Genomic DNA, 27881 nt, shown 5'->3' on the forward strand with positions numbered 1-27881 from the left:
TACAAAGGAGGGGGTGTACACCTTGACTCTTCTGTTGCTAACCAATTTGCTGCCCTTGTACCGGCATTAGATTGCATTTAATTCATTTTAAAATAAAAATTTATGTATCCTACTGGAATGCTTAGTGTTGTGCAAATCTGAGCTCTGGAGCTGAGGGACTTGATCTTACTTAAGTCAATAGGAGCGTGCTACTGCCTTCAATGTGAAGGTGGTTGTGGGTGCCATAACGTGGGCACTGTTCACTGGGGGCAGCAGGGTGCTTGTACTACCATGCCATAACCCCAGTGAGGGGACAGGTGCATGGGCACCACAGTGGCCGCTAAAAGTGCAGGCACTGTCACCTGGGGCAGCATTGAGGCCAGCTCCCCAGGTATAAGAGTGGTAGCAGGGGGTGCTGAGAGCCTTTGAACCAAACTGTAAATCCTGTTTATGACAGAAACCACTTCAGTACAGGGGGTGCAGCAGTGTATGATGGCAGCAAAGGCGAAAGACCTGCTTGCTGGATAAATGGAGGGGGGTAGGCACAGGACGGGTACGGGGGTGCGACGCCTCTAGGGATGGGCAAATGCAGAGGCCACACCCCCCACTGCAATGAAACCCAATTGCGCTATAAACACGCAGCGTGCAGCCAAGTATGTACTGGGCAGAGCGCATCTCCCCTCTCCCAGGACCGAGAGAGTCGAGGCTGCGCAGTCAGACGCCCCCTCTCCACCCCCTTGCCTGGGGAGCACGCGCGCTCACTGCCGCGTCCCTCACTGCCGCCGGCTCGTGCACTGCAGGGGGTGGGTGGCACGAGAGCGGCCGGCGCAGGCGCGCACAGAGAGGTTCGCAGCCGGGGAGGCGGTTGCTCCGCTGTGCCTCGCGGGCCCCTGCCCCGCCCCTGTCTCAGGCGATGCTGGCGGCTGGGGCGATGCTGAGGAAGCGGCTGAGAAGGGAGGCGGGGCCCCCCCGCCTCTCGCCCACCGGCTCCGGTTCGGAGCCCCGCCGGCTCGTCCCCTGCCCCTGAGGAGGCCCCGGGTCGAGCCGGAGGCAGCGAGCCAGCGGCCCCCTCCGCGCCCCTTCTCCGTGCTCGATGTCTCCCCCGCCGCGGGGGGGCTGCCGCCGCCTTGGAGTCCAGCCGCCCCGGCCCCCTCTCTGTAGCCGCCCCCTCGCCGCCGTCCCCTTCGGCCCGCAGCAGCAGCCGCCTGGGCGCGGAAGGAGCCCGGCCTCCCGCCTGTCACCGCCACCCGGCCGCCGCCAGCCCCCGGCGGCCGAGGAGCAGCGGAGAGACCCCCGGGGAAGATGAAGGGGGAAGCGGGAGACAACTCCATGATCAACCTGTCGGTGCAGCAAGTGCTGAGTCTGTGGGCGCACGGCACCGTGCTGCGGAGCCTCACCGGTAACGAGCCCCCCATACCCGGCCTGGGGGCGGGGGGATGCCGGGTGCCTGTGCACATTGCTTTGCCCTGAACCAGACCCGTGGGGCGGGGGGGGGGTTCAGGGCAAAGGGCGTGACTCCGAAATGGGATAAGAACGGGGGTTCTGTTCAAGGCGGAGCCCCCATAAGTGTCGGTGGGGTCCCACATCACTAGCTGAGCAAGGCAGGGGGCTCCCATCTTTGCCTCCACTTGTGGTAAGTGAGGGCTGACAGTGACTTGTTTCTTTCCTCTTTGGGGGGCTGGTGACATGATGATGGAGGTTGGCAACCCCACACTGAGCCAGAAAAGGTTGATGAGTTGTGGTGGGCCCATTAAGCCTCTCCACGCTGCACCTGGGCTTGATGCCAGGGAAAAAGGGGCAGTTAGAAAGGGAAGAGAACAACTTAATAGCTGGCAGACTAGGGAGAAGATACCTCTTATCTCTGCTCCTCAAGAAAAGGGCCTGTGCAGAGACTGCTGACTGCCAGAGTCATCTGGAGGAAAGTGAGCCTGGCCCAGTACTATGTAGTTTTTTGCGGGGACTCTTTCTTTGCTTTACTACCAGGAAGACTACTGGGCTGTCTATGCTAATAAAACTGTTGCAAGGAATTCATGTGTGTGGGGTGGGGAGGGAGCTCCCTCAATAAAGTCTGGACTTCTGCATCCTACTAGACTCTGCCCGCTAGTTTTTCTTTGACACTGAAGAGCACATTGTCATATGGATTGCATGGGATGTAGGGCATGTCAATTGATTGTTGGTTGTGTTGATAGGCAGAAGTTTTGTAGTAGTGGAGCTCTTATTGGGCAAGTACTTCCTATCAGGTATGATTGGGGGTGCTGAACTAAAAGAGGTCCGGATTTCTGCTGTACAACGTATTATCTGGCATTGAGAGATTAATACACCTCTACTCCAATATAACGCTACCTGATATAACATGATTTTGGATATAATGTGGTAAAGTAGGCTGGGCAGGGCTGCGCTCCGGCTGATCAAAGCAAGTTCAATATAACGCGGTAAGATATTTTGGCTCCTGAGGACAGCATTATATCGGGGTAGAGGTGTATTAGTAATCTGGTTTTGAAATAAATTGTCTGCTCCTCTCCCCTGTCACCCTGTATTATCCGTTGATGTAGTTGTTCCTTGAGTTGCTAGATATGTGCTTTTCTTTTAAATGTTAAGGTTTTATCATCACAATAAGCATTCAAGTCTTGAAAAATCTTTTTGTTTTTGGCAATACACCATAATCTATCATAGGAAAATAAGAAAGTTGAATAAAGCGAGGAAGTAGAAATAAGTCATAATAGAAGGAAGATACATTTAACATTTCTAAATGCAGCAAATTGAGAAGTTGACAATAAAACACAGTATATAATAAATATATTTCTCTTATCTCTCTAAATCATAGGGGGCATGACTTTGAAGGAAAGGGTAACAGGACTTTCAACTTGACTAGTAGGTTTTTTTTACTTGGAGTACTGGGCATAAAGTAAATTTTTCAAACCTGGGAAGCCTGAATACATGTTATGGTAATAGTAATAAAAATACACTGAATATATGCAAACATAACTATTGGAAAGTTAACTATATTTTATTAACATTTAAATCCTAGATTCCTAGCTGCCTTTAAGGGAAAAGGATGCCAGAGTGTGATAGAAACTTCTGTGGCAGATTTCCTCTTAAAGTTTCATCATTAGTGCTAAGGAGTTTTTCTTACGTGAGCATCATACAACAAAGTAGATTCGTGTATTAATCATTCAGCGTACAAAGGTTGTAGAGGGGTTGCTGTTTATCGTGGTGTTTTTTCCCTCCAATCCTCCTTGAAACTGTGCTTTCCCTCAGTTTGTTGCTGTGGGGCCCAGTGTCCACTTGATGCCCCAAGTGCATCAAGTCTGGAGGAGATTTGGAAGAAAGCTAAATAGGTATACGGCACGATCACAGCATGTAGTTTCTAACCTTTGAAGTCTGGATGCTGAAAACCTCGGAGTGTATTATCAAATGTAAGTGATGCAGGAAAAAGTTGATAGTCTTCCAGAAGTTTGTGTTCTGTTTTACTGTATCCACTCCATTCGCTTAGTCTCCGTGAATCTGAGCTAATTTCTGAGTAGTGAGTAATGAGGGTGATCATTTATGCTTGTATGGAATTTAGTGAAGGGCTGTGTAATTTATTTTTAGAACTAGAGCTCTCTTCACTTTAATGAATAGTAAAAATTTAAAACTTGTATATTCTAAAAATTGGTGTCAGTAATGAGTCTGATAGTGTCTAAAGGTGTGTGGAATATACTTTATCCTTAATTACAATTGCAATTAAAACACGTTCTGCTTTATCTGTTGCCGACACCTATTGCTGACAGTGAGTGATGTTCATAGCATAATATTGCATAGTTTTGAGGAGTTGTGTGTTCGCTCTTTATAAAAACCGTGACTTACGTGAATATGTGTTTATAAGCTTAAACAATATTTTCATTTTATTTTAAATAGTACTCAACAGCTAATGTTAGTGAGACTTATAACTGATTTTTTTGTAAAATAAAAGAAATAAACTTCATATATAAAAAAACAAACCTTCCCTCAAAATATTTGACAGAAGTAGAATAAATTTCTTTACAGAGAGCTGGGTACAGTGACACTCCATACAGAGAGAAAGATGGATGAACAAATGAGTGGTCGTCTTACTGACTATTACTTCATTTGTTCTCCTGCTACATTTATGAGAATTTTTTAACTCAACTGAGTGTAAAGCATTTCATTCTACCTTTGACATGTACATGTGTAAGAAGAGATTTCTTGGCTGGAGTAGGGAAGAAATTTTTAAAGATATCTACAAAGAAATGTAGCCCCAGGAATGCATTCAAGAAGATCCTTACGTGTTGACTTCAGGAATCAAACTGTTTTTCGTCATCAAGAGGCCTATCATAGTTAGATGAACAAATTGACCTTCTAATGTATAAAACTGTAAAGTTTATATAGCAAAGTGAAGGTTTGCTGAACAGTTAGATTGAATTTTTAGGCTATATTAAAATGTATTATGTTTAAAGATTACTTCTTTACTCAAGGAAACTCTGCAGCATTTGTTTCCACTACCCCCGCATGTAACCGTTCTGTACCTTTTCTGCATGTTTTCCTGTTGTTGCATATTCCAAGGATTTAAGCTTCATGCACCTGAGTTAGTTTTGTTTTTCCCATCTCTGTTACTTGTTATCGCTGAAAATCAGGCCTAAAGTTTATTAGCATTGTGCAGAAAATAGAAAACCACCTTCACTTCAAAACCAGTTGGGCACTTTGAAGAGCCCTGCTAAGTGAGCAAAAATGTTGTCTTGCAGAGCATGGATATATTTATTGCTACATGTCATGACCACATCTCTTTCTGCCTAACAGACTCCTGTTTGCTAGTATCCGTCAATGTGTGTGGGTTCTTTGTTTTTGTGTTTTGTTTTTTTTTAATCTAATATGGTTTATGTTCCAGACTCCTCTTTTGCAGACATTATATTGTCGTCTTGTGAGGAATTTTTATCTGCCTTAGTACAACATTGTGGAGTAACAGCGTTATTCTTCTGGCAATAACCTATCATACAATTACATAAAAAAGAAAAAGCCACTACATTAAAATTGCAAAGTGAAGCACTTCTACGAAATGCCAGGATTCAGTTTGCCTGTACAACCAGTATTTGGCCCTCATGAGCATATGTATTATGATAGTCTGTAATTACATGATTAAATACTAGTTTTTCTGCAGAAGCCTTGCCTCATTCAATGAGTGAGTAGTCTTTTATATTTCTTCTATACTCATCTAATGTATGGCCTCAGGTTTATTTACCGCACCGTATTCAAACCCTGGACTGAATACAAAATTATGAATTTTATCCTGGGTATTTTCTAATTAGCTGCTGTAGTATCTGAGTGCTTCACAAACATTAATGAATTTCTCTACACAAGACACCTGTGAGACTAGTTGGTGTTAAAATCAATTTTACTGAGGGCCTAGAAAGATGAAAGCCAAAATTGTCAAGTCTCCACAAATTTTGGATGCCCAGTTTGAGACACCTAGAACATGGGGTTTTTTTTCCAGAAAACTTAGCATGTTATAGCCATTTTTACGGCATATTATTTGTTCAAAGCCCCGTTCAAGTTGACTTCAGTTAAAGTTGTGAGTGCTCACACTTCTGCAAATCTGGTCCCAGGTGTCTCATGGGCACTCAGAAAAAGAAACACAGCTAGAGGCCAACTGAGGACATTTGGTTTAAGTGACTTCACTAATATTGCATGGAGTCTCTGTGGCAGTGGCAAAGAGAGAATCTAATTCTCTAGGGTGGCTTTCAGCTTCCTTAAGCATGAGAGTTTGCTTTCCTCTTCCTGCAACCCCCTGCTTTATTCATTACACACCATCTGACTTCTGCAACAAATGAGGTGGGGATTCTACACATGACAGCCTCATTCATTACCCAACCCTAAGCTATTTCCGGAGCCCCATCTATGCTGTGCACTGAATGAGATAGTGGTCTTGTGGAAAAAATTGTATGTGATTGTATAATAAAAGACTGTCACAATTCATAAGAACAAGGGGAATTCATTAGCAACCTCCTGGTATTTCCTAACTTTTGGGTGTTGAACTTGTAATCTTTGCATTTTTTCAATGTAGTTCTTTTTTTATGTAACGTTTTAATTTTAAAGAGTTTTTTTTTTAATCACATGGAGCTGTATTGAACCCAACTTAAGTCATCAGTAGGATCTTTTGGACCTTTTCATCCCCAGCACAGACCACTTGAGCTAACAAACGGGTAGCAGTAGTAGGCTGAATAGGTGGATCAGGCACTAGAGAGGGATGAGATTCATTTTGCCAGTGGGTTTCACAAATATTTGCTGACAACGGAAGAATATTGAGTTTTGGGATTCCTGGTTTCAATTCTACGTCTCGGAGAGAAGTGTTCTTTCTAGTGATTATAGACCTTTCCCTGTTTTTTCTCCCACCTCCACCCCGCAGCCTGTCTACTTAAACAAAAAACAAAAAAAACTTGACTGGATTTCACTTGGCACCATCTTTGTTTCTTCTTAATATTCCATTACTATACTTGATCTTGAACGAATATGACCAACCAATCAACTACAGGCAAACCAGCCAAATCAAAATTTCTGAACTTAGATACCTAACCCATAGGCAGCTAAATAAGTTTTCCACTCCCTCACATCCCTCCCTGTGTACTGAACTTGCTGTGAGCACTCGGCATCTGTGGAAAATCAGACCAGTTACTTAGATGTATAACTTTAGATGCTCAAAGTTTTGCCCGGAGTCTGTTTTCAAAGCCTTTCAAAACAGCATATTCTTCAAGCTGTTTTAAATCTTGTTAATTTTGAGTCCAAGCAGGATGCCTTCCATGTTAGTGAGGGACTGCTTGGCCTGGCCAAGGCCCTATGACAGATATCAACTGCCCAGAATGCCCACTGCAAAACAGACTGAGGTGAAGTAACAGGTACTTCTCATGGGATTTGAGTACTTCTTTGGTCACCCCAATCTATGCTCCTTAATTGTCTGCAGTACAAGAAAAGTCAGAATTGAGTAAGAGTGTCCCCAGGGGCCAAGAACCGCAGAAGGCTTTGACCTTCTGGGGATAAAAAGTCATACAGTCTGCTTTCTTATAGTTGTGTGTGGCTAACTGTTAAGGCCTTATTGTTCAGTTATGACTTTCTAACACGGGACAGGGTGACTTCCTTTGTCACAGAGCTCCAGCATGACAGCAGAGAGGAAACTTTAAAGACATAGTTAAGGTAGTCAAATTACTGGCCAAGACAACCCTACAGGCAGCAATGGATGCCTCAGACACTGTGGCCAGGTCTATGGCCACTATGGTTACAATGTACCGAGTCTCTTGGCTTCAGGCATCTTTAGAGAAGCCCAGGCCACGACTGAGGATTTGCCCTTTGAGGGCTTAGGACTGTTCAATGAGTGCAGAGCACTGTCTGTCCGCTCATTCAAGGACTCAGTTCAACCTCTACTCTTTGTGGATTTACACCCCACCATCATACTGCAAGTCATATTGCCCTCTGCCCTGTTCAAGACAGTAGACACTATCTTACCTTCCTAGGCATCCTGAATATCATACCAAGAAGTGAACATGCCAGGAAGATACAGCAGAGGATGCCAGCCTTCTTCAGCAATGCACCCCTCCCACAAGATGTCAGCAATTTGATGGTACCATTGGCAGCCACTTTGGAAGCAGTCTAGAGAGCACTGCCTTTGGAAGTTTCCTCACCTTATTCCTCTGCATGTCATCTACCATGACATTTCACGTATGGACTGGAGATCACTGCCCATTTTTTACCTACTACCCACCCTCTTTTTCCAACCGTTTTCAAGAACCCTTCCCATGAGAGCTTGTTGCATAGAGAAGTAGCCTTGTTACTTCATCTAGAAGCCATAACAGAGGTTCCACCGGAATTGAAGGGAAAAGTCATCTACTCAAGGTGTTTCATCATTCTCAAGAAGAGAAGTTTTTTGTCCTATCCTAGATCTGAGGAGACTCAGCAAATGCATATGCCATGTCAGGATGGTAGCACTTGTACCCATCTTTCTGTCTTTTCAACCTCAAGACTAGTTTGTGGCTCTTGACTTGCAGGATGTATATTTCCATATAGCTATCTATCTAGTCCACAGAAAATATCTAAGATTCACAGTGGGGCCTTACCATTACTAATATAAAGAGCTGCCCTTTGGATTTTTCACAACACAGAGTATTTACTAAATGGCTATCTATGGTGGCAGCACATCTAAGGAGGCACGGCATCCAAGGCTACCCATACTTGGATGATTGGCTGATCTGAGGCAGATCCCAAAAGGAGGCGTGAACAGTGTTAGTATATGTCTTTTCTCTGTTCTCTGAACTAGGTCTCCTGGTGAACTACAAAAGATGATAGGGTTCATTGGAGCTGATTGATTCCTGATCATCAAGAGCCTACCTCCCAGCAGACAGGTTCCTGTCTCTCTGGTTGAGAAGTGACCCAAGATAAAAACCTATGGTGACATTTCAAATGAGTCTTGGACTCATAGGTCATGGTAAAAATTCCACTTGTAATACTGAACACTGCCCCAGATCAGTGCTCAGCCCATCAGTGCTACTGTTTAGGGTTCAGAATAAGCTCTTACCTGGCACTCCAGCTAACACAGCTTCACCTTTAGAGGGAGAAGAATGTATTCTTTCTCTTCCTCTGGCTCAGACAGCAGCAGGGAGATGTCATCAACATACTCGCCAAAGTCCTAGGCCATTTAATCCCCGTTTTTTGGAGAAGGGAGACTAGAGCACATACCTTAGGCCTCGAAGCTTAAAAGGGACATGACCCCACGGTACCCATCACTTAGCTTCCTAAGGCAGTGGCTATCAAACTTTTCTACTGATGACTCCTTTCGCATAGCAAGCCTCTGAGTGTGACCCCCCCCTTATCAATTAAAAACACTTTTATATATATTTAACAGCACTATAAATGCTGGAGGCAAAGCAGGATTTGGGATGGAGGTTGACAGCTTGCGACCCCCCCCCATGTAATAACCTTGCAACCCCCTGAGGGGTCCCAGCCCCCAGTTTGAGAACCCCTGTCCTAGGGCATACCTATATCAGTACCATTGGCCCTACTGGGTGCCATGGGTCATGCAGCCAGCCAGGAAGTCAGCATCTACAGTTTCAGCAAGAATTAGGTGTGTCTGTCCATCAAAGCATGGGGAACATTGCTGGTGGCCCAACTAGTAGTCTTTCCAACTAAATGGTCACAGAAGCAAGACTCTGAAGAAGAGGATCCATAGACTGAGGAGCACAACATTTTTGTTCCCATCTCTTCCTTGTCATGTGATGAGTTCACTAACTTGCAACTTGATGCAGACTTTTCAAGAGCTGATCTGTTGCATGGCAGACACAAGAGCCCAGTGGAAGCTTTCCAGGGGAAATATCATAAATTCCTTGACATGTTGCAAATTACTCCTCTAGGACATCTTGTGATGCCAATAAATGAGAACATGCTTGAACCAGCTGTCACACTGTCTGGAGTGACTCGTGGCCATAAGTGCCTACCTCAGGCAGTCAAAAAGAAGGCAGTCACCCCAAACTGGTGGTATGTTCTATCATTAGAGTTCACCAAGCCAATGACAAATGTGAACTCCTGGATCCTGTAACACTCCTGCCAATGAGTCACCGACAGTTCCCTGGGCAGGGTGGATTTCATTTTAATCACTAGTCAGGAAGACTTGATTTAATTGCGGTTTTCTATATACAAGGGTGTTCTTGTTAGTTGTTATAACCTTTATATATTCTTCACAACTCAGAGAGAGATGTAGATTTCATTGTTAGAACGTAGACACTACATTTTTAAAGTGATTTATTTTGAAAACTTTAGATTAGTTTTTTTTGCTATGTGACATACATGATGTGACTGAAACACTATCATTGGGAGAAAACTGAAACTATAGAAAATGATTGATCTTGAAGGTGGATAGTCTTCAGAATCTTATATGTTGAGGATGGATTCTCCTAAACAAAATAAGTCAATGCAGTTATTTATTATTACCATACTACTCATTTAGTATTACTCATTGCATTCACTGACACTCAGTACTACTTTAAAGGTGAAATTGTAGAAGCAAGATCTGCCTATTTCAGCTATTTATTTTTTATCACAACTGCATCTAAAATGATAGTACCATAGAGTAACAACTATATTTTTTTTGCTCAGACATGAGAATTCAAGAATAGTCCAGAAGGAAAACAGGCAGTCCTTAAGAAAGAATTATGAAATAAAAAAAGTTTACCAACCTGAAGATCCTGCATGTCTCGACATGTTCCTTTCATCATCTTCAGTGCAGATTCCTCCTGAGAAGGAACGCTCTTATGATGTTGTTTCATTTGGGCAACCAGGCCCGGCATTTCTTTGTTGCACTGTTTGCATTTTGCACACATTCCTCACTTACTCACAGGTAGAGGAACTTCATTAAAATATTCCCAAACTGGGTCTCTTTTATGGCCTGCTGCCATTATAGGTTTTCCCTTCTAGTAAGAGAATAATATGGTAGATCTCAAATCAATGAAGACTACACTCAGAAAGACCTCAAGACTTCTGGGATATGTTGCTTAAACAGTTTCACTTTTGTTTCTACTGCCTGTCCCTCCCTTCTCACATTTATCTCCAGACTTCTTCTCCTTGTCCAAATCCATTCTGCCCCCAACAATCTTCTATTCATTAAACTTTTTGAAACTTGGCACTTTTAGAGACTGCCTATAGCGAATCCTCTAATAAAGTGACTTCAAAGATGTATTAATTAGGGCTATGTCTAAGTTGACATATGCCACACAACTCCAACTACGTGAATAATGTAGCTGGAGTCGATATACCTTAGGTCGAGTTACCGCAGGGAATCGACGGGAAAAACTCTCCTGTCGACTTAACTTACTCTTCTTGTCAGGGGAGTACAGGGGTCGACTGGAAAGCGATCTGCTGTCGATTTGGTGGGTCTTCACTAGACCTGCTAAATCAGCTGCCAGTGGATCAATCTCAGATGCAGTGTAGATGTAGCCTAAGAAAAAGAAACGTTGTTTACGGCTTAAAGCAAGCAAACTTTTAGATTGAAACAAATAAGTTTCAATCCAAGTCCTAAGAGTGACAGAGTTGTAGTGATCTATCAATTCAAAATGTCTTTCAGGGCAGACCCGGGAGTAACCCTTGGTGTCTCCAGCTTCCGTTAGTCTTGGCCCTGGGATAGTTCAAACAGCAAAGACATGGAAAATTTTCCTGTGTCTGTTTTATTTGTTTCATTCAGCCTCCAAGTCCATAAGATGAGCTTCCTTACATGTAGCATTTCCAAGGTGTGATATGGCCATTCACCAATCCTTTATATTGCGATGTTCTTGATGGCCTATCTGATTTTGATTGCCCTTGTGGATGGGTGAGGGAACACTCTTCCCATCTGTGTTCACAAGTTTAGAGTGAACATTTGCAAAGTTACAAAGCAAAACATTCATATTTTCTCATAGCATGTAATACAGACATTATAAATAAGATTAACACATGCAGCAACCTACAAACATTCGATAGAGTATATTTTGTTATAAGACCAATATCTATTTTGAGCAATACTAACACATAAGTGAACTGGTCTGGTCTCCAGCTATCAGTTTGTCGGTTCTTAGTTAATGCCTGCAACGTTGGCAGGAGTTGGCACTAGACCTGGCAGCATCACAATAGCCAACTTAATATGTCAGACAACCGCATCTCTGGCACCTGCACCTGAGTGCCCATAGAAGAAAGATCTGTTCCTGTCGGGAGGGTCTGAACAATTTTACACTCAACCTGTGCCAGATTCACTGTGTAGTGATAATGGCACATGAACGGGCAAAACAACAGTGACCACCTAAGACCATGCCCTATGTCAAGGAACCAAAACAGCTGGACTTGTTGGGACTAAAAAACTACTCTGCCAGTTTCCAAATGAGGATTGCTAATTACCATGTTTTATTAGTGAAATACTATTACTTACATTGGGATAGCGCTGATACATTTTTACATAAACTTCCCCATGCGAGTTAAGGAGAATTCTAATCTCCTGTGTCTGAAGGTTTGCTGGTGATACACACATTTTTTCAAGCTGCACTGGATAAGACATAGCAGCAAAGTACATAGCTGCCTTGATAGCCACAGCGAGATCTTTGTTATAATCTTCTGGAATATCTAAAGAAGTCCAGGAGGCAATTGAGGACCTACCCTTTGAGTGATGTTGTATTGTTTAGTCCCAAGACTGGCAAGGCCATATGCTCCTTGAAACATTTTAGGACAAAATTGAGGTCTTTGTAAATGTGTATATATCAGCACTCGGGTGAAGTGTAGAGGCCTAATCTGTCTATCAAACAGCCAGGCGTCTTGCATCAGAGACTGTCTGAAGCATCTGAAAAGAGACAGATTGCAGAAGAGAAGACCATCGGCCTCCTCTTCTTCAGCTGCTTATGCAGCATCATTTTCAAAACAGCAGATTTGACACCTCTGTTAGGAGCCACGTAACTCCCTAAGGAATTCTCTCTCTTCCCTTCCTCCACCCCTTCAATTTGAGAACAGTTTTTCATCTCATGACTATGGACTGATGGGTACAGGAGATTGCAGAGGTGGGGTACTCCATTCAATTCCAGACTCTCTCACCCCACATATCCCTTCCCCATCCATATTCAGGGACCTTTCTCACTAGAGCACGCTACATCAAGAAGTGGAATAATTTCTAAAGCTGATCTACACTATGGTTAGGTCAACGTAAGTGTCTATACTACAATATTGCTCCCACTGCTGTAAATCACCCACTACACCAACTTAATAACTCTGTCTCCACAAGCAACATAGCACTTAGGTCTGCGTTGACCTAACTACATCATGTTAGTGTAGACTTTGTTGACTGTTCCGGCTGTCAGTACCCCACAGTGCCCCGCACTTTGAGTTAAATCGGTGCAAACGTACACTCCTGGTGAGGACGCGTACCACTGACAGAATGAGCTAGTGTGGACATGACAAATCAATTTAATTACTGTGGTGGCTGTACAGCCACATAACTTAAGTCAACTTCATTTTGTAGTGTAGACTTGCCCTAAGTCTTGGAGCAGTTGAAGTACCTCAAGACTACAGGGGAAACAGGTTTTATTAACATTACTTTTGAATACCTAAGAAGAAAGGGGTTTGACACTCAATTGCAACAGCTGAACATCTTCATCCACATGTTCATCTTAAGAATGATCACAGTGTTCTCTGTAATTCCCTCTGTGGATTCACAGAACTGGTATTCAGGTCTTGCCCTAAGGTCATTTATCAAGTGCCTGGTGGTAGTGGCAGCATATCTGAGAAGAAAAGCTAACCAAGGTTTTCATTACCTAGACAGCCTGGTTCTTTTGGGAGAGATCTCCTTAGCATGTGACTTTGTCCATTATCGGATACTCCAACGTTTTGCTTCCCTCTGAGTCAGTCAAGAAGGAGAAATTGGTTTTAATTCCTACCCAAACAATAGAGTTTATAGAAGCATTACTGGACTACACCACAGCAATGACTTATCTGCCTCAGCTGAGATTCAACTGCATAGTAAGTCTGGTCAATCAGTTACAAGCCCAACCTTGGACATCAGTAGTTTGCCTCAGTCTCCTAGACCTAAGGCACGTGGCCTCTCACAGTTTCATAACTGTGTGTGCCAAACTTAACCTTCAATGCTTGCAAGAGTGGCTGATGTCTATATATCCACCCAACAAACATCTAGACATGAGAGTGCAGATCCCACTAATCCCCAAGTCCCATCATGTTTAAATTGGATTAAATTGGTGGACAGATCTTCCAGAAGTATGTAGAGTTTACCCTTATTTCCACTATTGCCATCCAATGCACAGTTGACAGACATTTCCAGTCTAGTATGAGGGAATTCACCTTGACCATCTCCACACTCAGACCTTATGGTAACTGTGGTTCTTCAAGATGTTGTCCGTATATATTTTATGACCAGCTCTTCTTCCCTGCTACTACAGAGTCCTTTAACCCATGGAGCCTGTATTGGAAAAGGAACTGAGAGGTGGTTGGGATTGCCTGGATCTGTATGCTCTTGGATGGGAGGTATGAGGACACATGGAGTGCATGTCCATACTCAGCAGACACTGTTGGCCAAAAGAATCCAAACCTGAGCACGTGGGGTGCATGCATACCTAGAGCAGAGCAGTTTCTTCTTCCAAAACAGTGATGCTATCGACTCTTACACCTTATTCTGTGGTGTCATTGATATCAGTATTATATTAATACACTATCATGATGGTACACAATCCTGGCTGAGATTGCAGTGCGGATACCATTCAAATAGCTTGTCTCTTCACACTGAAAACTCAAGGGAAAAACCTGGGAATGTTTCTTGATTATCTAGTGCTTAGGCTCTTAATTATAAATCTTCTCACTGTCCAATCCTGTTTCTTTTGTAGTTCTTTGACTATGGAATTGGAATAAAGAAAAGTTGGCAGCCCTTATGACTATGACAATAACTTTTTGAATGTAAACTAATGTAGTAGTATCAAGCCAAGACTGCATCAGCACTTTTAACGTGTCATAGAAATGGGGATTGATTTAATCATTTTCTGAAACAGAGCTGTAGACTTAACGTTTTTGGCTATGCTTGCAGTTAAACTGTGTTCAGCACTGATTCAGCTGGACACACCATCAGCAATGGGTAGATTTTATAATGTAAAGAAGGCTTTAAAAAGGCAACCTTGAATGGATTCAGTTAAAGACACAGCACGTTTTACAGCGGGTCATAAGCAAGGCCTGTGTATTTCATGGGACACTGGATCCATACTTTGGAAGGTTTTCTGATTCTTGCCATATGTACTGTTCTGTCTTATACTTTAAACATTCACTTCAGACTTTTATTGAAATTAATTAATATAAAATTCATTTTCATGATTAAAACAATCAATTCAATTTTAATTTTTTTTTCACAACTACAATAAGTGTTATCTAGTTCTTTGGCAATCTTTTGACAGTCTTTTAAAAAATACTTTATGCTACCCCTAACTTTTCACTCTTTGTTTTTAATGCATAACTACATTTTAGAAGTTGAGGGGAAAGCTAGAGATTTTGGCATGCAAATAAGGGATGGATAAGCACCCATAAAGAGTTAGGAGGAGAGTTGTGGGTTTGAGGCATGTAGCACTGGAGTGAACGCGAGCATTCTTAAGTAGTCTTTCTGATTTGTTAGTAGTTCTTTCATTCCCATGTACTTTCAATGATCCTTACTGCTCTTTTATTTTCAAAGTAGTAATAACATTTATCTGACATTTAAGAGGGAGACCTGTTTGTATTCAAGCACACATATTACATCATTAAGAACTTCAGTTTTATTGGTTGCCTAGCTGTGACAACATAATGCAGGCATATTTTGAAGAAGTGGTAGAATTACTAGACTGACATTGTTGACTAATTGTAAATAAGCAACTAGAAATATAAAAATCGTTTTAACTTGGCCCTTTGTAAACATTAGGTTTTTCTACTTAGGTACAATAGAACCTCAGAGATATGAACACCAGAGTTATGGACTTACCGGTCAACCGGACACCCTGTAGAACTAGAAGTTCTCAATCGGGCAGTAGCGCAGACCAAAACAAAAAAGCAAATACTGTACTGCCTCAGGGCTTCAGCCGTGGGTGGGGTGTATGTGTGAGGAGTCCGGGTGGGAGGGGCTTCTGACTCTTGGGAGCACCGGGGCTCAGGGCTTAGCTCCATGGCTCCGATCCCAGTTCAGCCTCACGGAGGGTGTTGGGGCTTGGGGCTTCAGCGCCATAGGGGGCACCATGGCTCAGGGCTTTAGCTATGAGGGGGCGCCAGTTTCAGCCCCAGTGCTACCCCTGTAACTAAAGTCCCGAGCCCTGGCACCCCCAGCTCCCGCTGAAGCCGAGAGCAGAACTGTAGGGAGCCCTGAGCCCCAGCACCCGCTCCCCCACAGGTCTAAAAGGCTGAGCCCTGCTTCTCCCCCAGAACAGAACCTGCCCTGCCCGTCCAGAGCCCTGACACCACCCCCCGCCCCTTTGTGGTTGCAGACCCAACTTCCCTCCTCGCCCTGGCTGAAGTCAATAATCTTTTCTTCAGAGCTACGGAACATTTCAGAGTACCAGCCAACCTCCATTCCCGGGGTTCCAAGGTTCTACTGTAGTTAAAATTCAGCTCCTTTGGGATTAATTTGTTCGTCAGAACTCTCCATTTAAGTTTATGGGTAGCTAGAGTGCTAGCCTTCATCTTATTTTCTCCCTTTAAATCACTTTGAACCTTTTTAAGCTTCCTTGTTAAATATTTTTAATAAGCTTGTTTGCATGTGACAGTTGAATAGTTCTACAGTAGACACTGTATATTAGTGTGAAAGTACAATGAAATTTGATTTTAAAAACAGCTCAAAAGAAACAGGTTGCTTCAGAGATACATTCTTGATGAAGGTGGACCCAAATTTTATTTGCAATTTTTGGATATACTTGGGGTTGTTTCTTTAAGATGGTTGGCCAAATAGGTATAGTGTCTTGAGCACATACTACTATCTTCAGATTGATTTCTGTCTTCAGAAGATATCAGTGTTTTTCTTAAAAAATACAGTATTTCTAAGCATCTTGCTTTATAATTAACACATCAGAATATTAACTTTTATTTGACTGCTTTCTTTTCAGAGATGTGGTACTGGGTTTTCCTATGGGCTCTCTTCTCCTCTCTCTTTGTCCATGGTGCTGTGGGAGTGTTAATGTTTGTGATGCTGCAGAGGCATAGGCAGGGGAGACTAATCTCTGTCATTGTGGTCAGCATTGGATTTCTGGGTTCTGTATCTGGAGCAATGATAACCAGTAAGTCTATTTTTGTTTTTTACATATAGTTTTATATCTTATTTTCAAAAGAGCATTATTTGTTAGCTATTCTGGTAACTGTTCATACAAATTTGTTACCGTAATCTTGTAGTTTTTCCTATGAGAAAGTCAACTTGGTTGCTCCTTCTACTGTGCGAAGATAAAGGCAGTACAGAACTGTCAGAGGAGCAGAAGATTCCTCAAATCTCTGTGTCCTCATATTTGGAAACCATGGGGAGACCTCTTTTCTGGGAAGGGTGTCATTCCAGTCTTCTTTACTGAGGCTGGAAGTGACAGCTCTCCAGTCTCCTGGGGTTCTGTGGTGAGTATTTCTAGTTATTGTGAGGAAATCATGTATTCTTAGGCTTTGTCTACACTGCCAATTGAACGACAGAACTTTTGTCATTCACAGGTGCTTAAAAAAGCCCCCCTTTCCCTCCGAAAGATAAAAGTTTTGTCCCAGCAAGTAGCAGTGTAAACAGCTCATTGGCAGGAGTGCTCTCCTGTCGACAACGCGAACTCCACTCATAGGGAGTGGAAGTATTTTGTCAGCAAAAGTGCTGACAAACAGCATTTACACTGCCAGACTTTTAGGCTCAGGGCCGTGTCACTAAAAGCTGTGTAGTGTAGACAAAGCCTCAGGCTATGTCTAGACTACCCGCCGTATCGGCGGGTTAAAATCGATTGCTCGGGGATCGATATATCGCGTCTCATCTAGATGCGATATATCGATCCCCGAGCACGCTTACATCGATTCCGGAACTCCACCAACCCCAGCGGAGTTGCGGAATCGACAGGGGGAGCTGCGGACATCGATCCCCTGCGGTGAGGACGGGTGAGTAATCCGATCTTAGATATTTGACTTTAGCTACATTATTCACATAGCTGAAGTTGCGTATCTAAGATCGATTTCCCCCTATAGTGTAGACCAGCCCTTAGTCTCACAATGGTTTGCTCTGCATTTGGCTTTCCACAGTGGTTCTGCTGGTCTTGTCCTACTTTCTACTCCCCTGGTTGTTGGGCCATCAGTAACCTCAATGTCTTGGATGCCTGCTTTGAACCAATTTATGCTCTGACAGGAAGTAATTGCCCTGAAGGAGTTAGACCTCTGAGCAATCAGAAGCAGACTAAACAGACAAGCATTTTTCTGACAACGTGGGAAATCCTCTCTTCTAAAGAAAAAACCTCTCCACTCACTCATCACTCAATCATTGGACCCAAATGAGGAACTAAGGCCTTGTCTATGTGAGAATTGGATGGCTATAACTAAAGCAGTTCAGAAATGATTTAGTTAAATTGGTGCAACCCCTTTATGTGAACCTCCTATTTTGGTTTGACTGCATTATTCATTTAGCATAAGTCAATTACTTACCAACTTAAGCTAAAACAAAAAGCTACTCTTTAAGCAAAATAAGAGTCTAAACAAGGAGGTTGCACCAAATTGACTAAATCTGTTTCTAAACTGATTTAGTTATACTGGTATGACTTACCATGCAGACAAAACCTAAGGGTATGGCTACACTTGAAATTTCAAAGCGCTGCTGTGGCAGTGCTGCAGGAGCGCTGCCACGGCAGCACTTTGAAATGTGAGTGTGGTCGGAGCGCCAGCGCTGGGAGAGAGCTCTCCCAGCGCTGCACGTAAACCACATCCTCTACGGGTGTAACTTGCAGCGCTGCGGCACTGATTACACTAAGGCTTTACAGCGTTGTATCTTGCAGCGCTCAGGGGGGTGTTTTTTCACACCCCTGAGCGCGAAAGTTGCAGCGCTGTAAAGTGCCAGTGTAGCCAAGGCCTAAGAATTGGAGTAAAGCCCAGAAAAACAAAGGGGCAGAAACTTGTTTCATTCCTTAAAACAATGCCCATATAAGGAATTTTCTAACACTGAGGGCTTGGCTACACTGGCACTTTACAGCACTGCAACTTTCGCGCTCAGGGGTGTGAAAAAACACCCCCCTGAGCTCTGCAAGATACAGCGCTGTAAAGCCTCAGTGTAATCAGTGCTGCAGCGCTGGGAGCGCGACTCCCAGCCCTGCAAGCTATACCCATAAGGGATGTGGTTTACCTGCAGCGCTGGGAGAGCTCTCTCCCAGCGCTGGCGCTCCGACCACACTCAAACTTCAAAGCGCTGCCACGGCAGCGCTTTGAAATTTCAAGTGTAGCCATACCCTGAAAGTGAATTGGTTGAACAGAACCATGATAGACTGCAGTAGTAATCTCAGTGGGATGAGCTAGGATCTAGATCTCTTTGCAAACTGGATAAACTGAAATCAGGGCTCTTGTTAAGGTGTAGGGACCACAAAACCAAGGCCATTGACTCCCTACCTCAGCTATAGGCAAAATGTCATCTCTATTCCTTTTTTCCCATTTCACTCCCTCCAAGGATTGGTCAGGAAATCAGGTAACAAGAGAACATGAGTGATGTTTCTGGCTTTATCACATTCCCTGGTGCTCTGTTACAGCATCAGGAACACTATTTTGTTCTTGACAGTTAATATTCAAACAACTGTAAAAGTACAAGCCTTTTAAATAGGACAGTCAATTAATCGCAGTTAACTCAGGCGATTAACTCAAAACAAATTAACTCAGCATTTTTATCACAATCCCGTTTTAATTGCACTGTTAATAATAGCACTGTAAATTGCTTATAAATATTTAGGATGTTTTTCTACATGTTCAAATATTGATTTAAATTACAACAGAATACAAAGTGTACAATGCTCACTTCATATTTTTAACTACAAATATTTGCACTGTAAAAAAGATAAAAGAAACTGTATTTTTCAGTTTACCTCATTCAAGTACTGTAGTGCAAACTCTTTATTGTGAAAGTGCAATTTACGAATGTAGAATTATTGTTTTTACAGAACTGCACTCAAAAACAAAACAGTGTAAAACAAGTCTACCAAGTCCTACTTGTTTAGCCAATTGCTAAAATCTGTTTACATTTACAGCAGATAATGCTGCCCACTTCTTATTTACAATGTCACCTGAAAGTGATAAAAGGCATTCACATGGCACTTTTGCAGCTGGCATTGCAAGGAATTTATGTGCCAGATATGCGAAATATTTGCTCCATCATGCTTCGACTTTTATGTGGCATTATCTGTTGTTTATCTTTTTTACAGTGCAGATAGCTGTAATACAAATAATATTAAAGTGAGCAGTCTACACTTAGTATTCTGCATTGTAATTGAAATCAATGTATTTTAAAATGTAGAAAAACATCCTAAATATTTATAAGAAATTTAAATTGGTATTCTATTACCGTTTAACAGTGCAATTAAATTTGGGATTAATAGCAATTAATTTTTTAATCGTTTGTCAGCCCTACTTTTAAAACATTCTCTTTCTTCAACATACTCCCTGTCCCAGGCAAGAATGGGATGTTTCAGAATGACCCTCTGTCTAACTTTGCTGTCCAGTAAAAGCAAAAGAATAAAGTCTCACAAACTGTACACGCTCTGTCCATACACTGGCAGTGATTCCTGATAGAGGTCTGCCACCCCATTCAGGAAGTTACTAGTTACCATAATTATTGCAAGCCTTTAGATTCCCATGCCTTAAAGGGTATTTTCATTGCAGTTTACATCGCAATCCAGAATTGCCTTTTTTTAAAAAAAAAGAATGTTCTAGCTAGCCCTTACTGTGCTTCATACTTACCTAAGGTGTTTTTTTAACATACTGCAATAGTTGAAGCTGGAGAGATGTGGTACTGGGGTTGGAACTTAGACATTCTGTTTTATTATTGGAACTGATTCACTTCCTTTATGTATAAAAGGAGGAGCAACTCAGTTGATTGTCTGGCAGCTCTGTCTTGTGGAAAAAAATTGTAACAAGTAGGCAAAATTTGGTTTTGTGTAAAAATGCATAATCCCTATTTTCTGAACGTGCTGGACTCCTCAATCTTTCAGTGCTTCATTTCCAAGGGGTGGCTTAGAATTCTGCATCACTAGCTGCTAATCAAGGTACGAGAGGAGCAAAATAATTTTATTAGCAGGTATTGTATGTTTTGGCAAGTGGCAGAGAACACTGCTTAACCAGCACAGCAGGCTGTAGTAAACTTGTTAAGATCAGCTATGGCCATGAAATGATTTTTTTTTCCTTCTTAATAGTTTACTGCATTTCAAATTGTGATGTGAATTGAGGTATTCCATCCTTTTCCTGTTTAGTATTGTATTTCAGGTAGGTTAAATTTAAAAGTCAGTATTTCCAGGTGACAAGACCAACCTGAGTCTCCATTTTACATTTCACATCTCCTGCATCTGTTTGTTTTTGGGAAATGCAGAGTAGCTTATTTAAATAAAGAAATTGTAATTTGACAAATGGGAAATTCTGTCCCACTATTTGGCTGGAAGTCCGGAATCTCTGTGCCAGGAGAAGGAACATTTTGTTAAATGCACTACACTTAAATGTTGACAAAGCTTGCAAGTTGTCTAATGGAAGCTTTAAAATATTGATTAAACAGCATTGGACAATGTTATACATATCTGTTTTCTTCTTGCCACAGTGTTCTAGATGCAGGAATTTTGGATACATATTTTCCTCAGATGTTGTTTTCTCTTTTCTCCCCTACTTATTTGCTGCCACTTTTCTATTTATTAGGTTGGCAAACTTCAACCAGTGTGTTTTTTGGCTCCATTCCAATTGTGCTATGTTTATAAAATGCAAATTGCTTGACACACCCTAATTTGCAATGTGACAAGAATAGATTAAAAGTCTCTCAAACTACTAAAGTTTGAGAGCTTTACAGCAATGACCTTTTTTCACCTAAATATTGCAAGCCTTTCCAGAGCTCTTCAATCTCTGTTGCAACTATTAAGAGACTAGAATTTGAGTCCATTTTTTAGGAATGCTGTTTGTTAAAACCAAGCAGCTGGATTTCAGTTTGGGCTGCATTCACCAAAATAAATTTTCTCCAATGCAGGAAAAAGGGCTCTGTCTAAAGAATCTGTTTGATTTTGACAGTGAATAGGCAAGAAATATTTAGGAAAGAGTTTGTGCCAGGTGGTTGAAATAATATTAGCGTGGTATTTCTGGTGAGAAACTGTAGATGGCAGCACAGAATAGTTTTTCTGAGAATTAAAAAAGTCCCTTTTTACTTAACCAACTCCAGCAATACCTATGGAGTGTATTGTTTTGGCCATAGCACTTTGTCATCTGGAATAACGGCATGAATTATGGTTGGTATGAAAACAAGATTTTCTGGTTTTGGAAGGCACCAAATTAGATACATAATTAGATCCGTTGAGCCTGATGAGCTTGCTGAGAATTAGTTCAAAGTAATGTTTTTCCTTAAAGTTAATATTCCTTGCTTCTGTTTACTTTGGCAGACCATCCCATCATACATTGAGACTACAAAGTGCTCTTTTCATGTTTAAACTAAACCTATCTTCATTAACGTCAAATAGTGTCCATGTGCTCTCCCTACATTCTGGAGCCTGAATAGGTTGTTTATCTTTTCTTTGTGATCTTTAAGTACTTAACTGTAATAAAGTGCATGTAAATTTTCCATACTAAATGTGTACCATTCCAGCAACCTTTTATTCCTCTAAGAAACTTCTTCTCATGCTGAAATATGTGATGCCCTCCATATGTTTTCTATAGGCATGGAAAATAAAGTGCAATGAAAATGGATTACTGTGATCCAAATCACACTAGCACTTGGGATATCAGATAAAAAAAAATTATTTGCTCTTAACAAAACTATTGTAGGCTCTTATATTCTTCTGCTGATAGACTGCAAAGGTACGGTAAGCAGGACATGATAGCTTCATCACTGGTATAGCAGTGGATGTTATTCCCAACCATTGTTCACTGCTAATAATGTCACTTTTACTCACATTACATCACTTGTGAATAAGACAGCATGATTTTATTCTTTGATCTTGATTTGTGAAACATCACATACTGTGTGTGTAATATGATATTTAGCATGAGGAAGCTGTTGGGAAGGAGTTACTATCAGAAGTTTTCTTAATTTCCAGTACAGTATTCTATTTTTTAGTTTACCCAGAACCCATCCTGGCCTCTTGGCACTAAACAGACTTTTGATGAAAGCCCACACACAGCAGTGCAAGAGAAACTCTCTTTCCTCACTGCATGGAACATTAAATTTACATTTTTTTCATATATTCTGCAGGGTGATATTGCAATGTTTACTAGTATGCTTTTTTATATACCTCTAATACAACTCTTAAAGATTTTAACACTGGTAAGTCAGAATGATACTAACTTGCTGTAATGAAACTGAGTTTAGTCTTACTAGAAAATAGTTTATGGGGAGCCCAGTTGAAATGTAGAACATTGTTGGGTGATATAAATATTTTACTGTACATTTGCTTTGCAGAATTCAAATGTTTTTGATGGAGTGAATATTATTATTTTGTTCATTATAAGCTTTGTTGTAAGGGGATGCAAGTAGAATGTATCAGCTGCTAAATTTTCTTGGCAATTTTGCAAGGTTTCTTTACATTAGTAAAGAACAGAGAAACAGAGATAAATACTGTGAAAATGTCTGTGGAAACTGCAAAACATAACATTACAAAAATAAATACATAAAATGTATAAGTATATTTGTTTGAAAGTTAGGAACATTTGTGTATATGTAATTTCCTAGGTTTTTAAAAAATGCAGTTCAGCTGGGAAACTATACTTAATGCCGATCATAACAGTGAGAGAATTAAAGCAAATTGGTGTTAATAATTCTGTAGTAATAGTTTGATAACAGGTTTGGTAATAGAATACTTTGAGACCTGATATTAATCATCTTAAACCTCCACTTTGACCTTTTCTTCGTGTAATACAGTTTCACATGTTTTTTCTTGTGATTCTAGGTGCAGCAGTAGCTGGAATTTACAGAGTAGCAGGGAAGAATATGGCTCCTTTGGAAGCACTGGTATTTGGAGTTGGACAGACAGTACTGACATTGATTATCTCATTTTCAAGGATTCTTGCTACACTTTGAGACTTCTATGAAAAAAGTCAGTTGATATAAGGAAACCCTTTTGTCTGCAGAGAAGCTCCCTGAAAGTGGCTTCAATGGCTGGAGGACATGGATTAGTGCAACAGGAAGCAAATGGAACCTTTACTTCAAATCTAGTTCAGTCAAAAGGGAAAGGACTGCCCTCTAGTGTCCATACTGTTGTACTACTGCTCTGCACCTTATGTGCCTCAGTCACAGGGACGGTGCAATTAATGTATGTGAAACTGTGAGATAGAGCACCTTGAAGAGCTGCCAATCAGGTTAACGCTTGATGATGAGATCATTGTTCTTAACAACGTTGAAATACAGGGACATTTCTGAAGAATCGGTACATGTGCCAAAATTGAAGTTTAATTTTTTAACTTTTGATAGTGTGAACATTTGAAGATAAGTGCTGTGAATATATTCCACATTAATTCGGGTGAACTAGTAAGGTACTTGCATTTGTTTAACTGAATCCTACTCGGTGCTGAGTGTTACCCCATTCAGCATATGAAGTAACTACTTGGTTTTTGAACTGTACATGAGTATTACTGGGATATAGGACTGCAGCAGCTCTCTTCATAAAATTAATATGGTTAGCACTATATGTAGGAGATCTTAAGTGAAGAAATTCTGTGAGGTTCACCACCTATAGAAAAGAGATTTGATGATTTTATTTCTACATACTTGGTATTTTATCAGTCCCAAAATCATCAAGCAGACTGAGAGTAAGGCAAACTAGGTACGATCTATTATGTGTATTGAGAAATGACATTTAAATTATTCAGTTATTCATAAATTATTTTGTTTGAAATGTAGGTATTCATTAACCCTTCTGAAAAAAGTGCTTGCTGTTTATCTTCAAGGAAAAAAGTTTTCCAGTGTGATGTCAGAGAAGTTACTTGTTGCAATTAAATCTTCTTTCTAATGATATTTAAAAACCAGAACCAGTCTTTAATTCTGAAACATCTAATGTTTAAAACATGGCCTGATCTAGGCTCTGAAAGAGAATAAAAAAAAAAAGTAAAGAAACAGCAAAGAAAATTGAAAAGGATTTTGAGAAATATTTTTGTGTGTGGTACATGATTGTGCTGGTATTCTGCTGAACAAAAATGGTAAGTTTAAAGTTAAGATCCAGTCCATCAGTATCAAAACTCGAACAATAGTGTAATGCATGTACTTCCTCATTTCTGAACACGTTGTATCCTTGGGATAATTAGATATGTGGAGTTTTCAGATATTTTAGCTTTCAGTACACTTATGTTCTTTCTACTTCAAAAGGAAAAATGGTGAAGTGCATGTAAAAGGCACATACAAAATGTTTCAAAGTGAATAGAAATTTTAAAATATTATAGGAGTGCAGAATTCAGAAGAGCCAAGAAGGTCTGTGTGAGGAAAGAGGGAATCATTCATGTCCTGCTTCAATGGAGTACTTTACAACAGTTGAATAAATGTGTGCATAGAGAGGGACAGCTTATGCACCAAAGGTGTTGCTGTCATGATGTCCAAGATTATTCCAGGCCTGCTGAAACAATAGTACTTGCACCACTATCAAAAGGACACTGTCACAATGGTTACTTAAAAATTACGTTGCTCACTATTTCAAAATACAGTAAATTAAAATCTGATTTTACCATTATTTCATCCATATACATTGGTTTATCAATTATTATTCATAATTGGTAGGCTGCTGATATTAATAACTTTGTTCTTTAAAAACACTTATTTTTGTTTGTGGAAAATATGCAGAGCTACATGGACTTTCCAAACATAGGAGAGAATACAAGTCAAAATATAGGTTTAAGTAATTTGGCTTTGAATCTGCTTTTTTAACAAACACACATGTCAAATACTAATTTATTTTTCAGTTAATTTTTTTCTTCCCACCTGATACTTTGTCATAAAAAGATGATGCAGTTTAGTAGATAGAGATTATTTTCCAGGACAACATTAAATTACTTCTCCATATCTGTAGATAATGATTTACATTTTTCTCATTAACTTAATGTATGAAAAAATTCTTGATTGCAGGTAGTCAAGTCACTGACTTAAAAAAACCCTTAGTATTAATAAAATAAGTTATATTCCTTTTAATTTAATGTGCCTTGAAGAGAGAGATTTTGGAAGAAGGAATTTAAATAATGTTACTGTCCTCTTACTGCTTGTTCTCATGGGTTTTTTTACTAACAGATTTGGTTATCTGATGCAGTGGTTTAATCAACAGAAGTATTGGGAGGAGTAATGAATTCTTATTACATGACAAAATCTGGAACCAAATTTTATCTGGATCTAAAAATTCCTTTCTTAAAGCATAGACTTCAGTAACTTGAATAATTTCAAAACTTTTTAGCTTTCACTAGAAAGCTGCATCTTAGACTTCAGATTTTTTTTGCACATCTAACTAACTTGCTGTTCTATTCATAACATTGTCGTCTGATGACAATTTAACATCTTCAGTCTCACTGTATTAAGCTAGTGACTACAAAAGAAGCCATTACTAAGCTCAGAAGTTTGAATGAAAATTCAGATTTCACTGGTGGTGAACTGTGCTTCTCACCTCAATTGAGATGCTAGTGAAGTGTTTGATAATGTGTGACTCCTTATGATATAGGTCAGTATTTTTCATATGAAGGAAACCTCTGCAATATTAGGACCAGCTGTTGAATGATCTTTAGCTCAAGCATGTATTAAGTTTAAAAAATAAATACGTTGCATACAGAATTGTCACTCTCTAAAATATGGTCTGAGTTGCTCAGTTGTCTATATGTACTATATGTCTATATGGTATTAATGCTTAGCAACAGTAGGCAGTCAGACCATTCAATATAATGTTGAAGTGGCTCACCAGACGTCAACAGGACAAAACTATCTGCTCTGAGAGAGAATTCTTGTTAACTGCTTTCCTGTGTAGGGGGGACATGAGGATGAATAGCTTGTCACAAAGTACAGTATTAACTTACTACCTTTCCATATTAAAATACAATATTTGAATGAACAAGCAGTTACCAGCGGGGAAAATGTCTTAAAGGCATAAGGCTACTTGAAAGAAATAGATCGGTTTCAGCTCTGAAGTTTTATTCCAATGACTGCTTTTGGGAGTTGGATGGCTGTTGCACTCTTTGGCCCTTATTATCAAAAATGGCTGTAGTCAAAATGAAACGTATACATGTATAATTGGTAATTGTCTTTTTATAATCCATCTTGTGAAAAATGTATTCTAGAATTTACGCACGCTAGTAATTCACCCAACCTCTGAGTAAATTTCTTGGGACAGTGTTATTTTATTGTATAGTACTGTGCAGTATTTCAAGACAAAGGCATCTTTTATATGAATGACACTAAATGAATACCCTTGATGATGTTGTTCACTATTTTCACTGTAGTGTAGAAGTGCAACATATCTACACAATTCTGGTCTTTGGAAAAAAATGACTGAATATGATGATTAATCTGAAGAAACTTCAACCACTTTTTTGTAACTTTAAGATAGAAGCTCTGTTGGTTTTTCAAGATTTAAATACCAGCTATATTTGATTATTAGCTATGCATCACTATTTTAAAAAAAAAGGAAGAATTATTCTGTTTTCGGATAGCTAGAACAGATGTATTATATGAAGAAAATATTTGAAATCTTTTAAATTTTTGGTGATGATCTTCTTATGTTTGTTGAACTGATCTCTATGTACCATAGTTAGCAATGTAATTTTGGGCATACTCAGTTGTTTACAGCAACAGATGACAGTAGTTAAACCAGTTTTAATGTACAAACACAGGGACCAAAGAGTGATTTATACTCATGTCTTTATCTGTAATGTTACATAGCAGTATAAATATATTTCTAATGTTCATTGAATTGTGATTGTTTTAATCTAAGGGAAATAGTGATTCTTTGTTAGTTTTGCACGTTGCTATTTTTTTTTGTTTTAGTATGATCAGTTGATTTTTGTTTGAATTACATTTGTGTATTTTTTGTTATATATAGTACCATCTAGTAAATAGCTTTTTCTGTTATCATACCTGTTTAGAAAATCTGTCCTTGTTTGTAAACTGTTCTTTTTCACTTGCATGTGTATTTTGACATTTCATTCACTAAGCATATTTTAATATACTTTTAATACATTAAAACTTACTATTGCATCATTAATATATTAGCTTTATAGGTTTA

At 40.3% G+C, this 27881-nt stretch overlaps 1 protein-coding gene across 2 annotated transcripts; it reads left to right on the plus strand.

The window, feature by feature from the left end:
- Positions 1 to 817: 817 nt before the first annotated feature.
- Positions 818 to 27881, plus strand: TMEM170B (transmembrane protein 170B). Of its 2 annotated transcripts, XM_030552403.1 has the most exons (3): positions 818 to 1378; positions 16581 to 16751; positions 23586 to 27881. In XM_030552403.1, exons 1-3 carry the CDS (start codon positions 1282 to 1284, stop codon positions 23714 to 23716), a joined length of 399 nt encoding a protein of 132 aa, XP_030408263.1. In that variant the 5' UTR covers positions 818 to 1281; the 3' UTR covers positions 23717 to 27881. The 2 variants fall into 2 exon arrangements, 1 of the variants encoding a protein (XP_030408263.1); XR_003999042.1 differs by lacking the exon at positions 16581 to 16751 and having other exon boundaries at positions 1296 to 1378; positions 23586 to 23669.

The sequence above is a fragment of the Gopherus evgoodei genome, chromosome 2 (genome assembly GCF_007399415.2).
Source record: "Gopherus evgoodei ecotype Sinaloan lineage chromosome 2, rGopEvg1_v1.p, whole genome shotgun sequence".
In the NCBI taxonomy this organism is placed as follows: Eukaryota; Metazoa; Chordata; order Testudines; family Testudinidae; genus Gopherus; species Gopherus evgoodei.

Bases quoted from the DNA above. Each gene is read 5' to 3' on its own strand.
- TMEM170B (XM_030552403.1), top strand. From the start codon at position 1,282: ATGAAGGGGGAAGCGGGAGACAACTCCATGATCAACCTGTCGGTGCAG. The intron at 1,379-16,580 runs GTAACGAGCCCC...CTTTCTTTTCAG, and splicing joins CGTGCTGCGGAGCCTCACCG to AGATGTGGTACTGGGTTTTC. The intron at 16,752-23,585 runs GTAAGTCTATTT...TTGTGATTCTAG, and splicing joins ATCTGGAGCAATGATAACCA to GTGCAGCAGTAGCTGGAATT.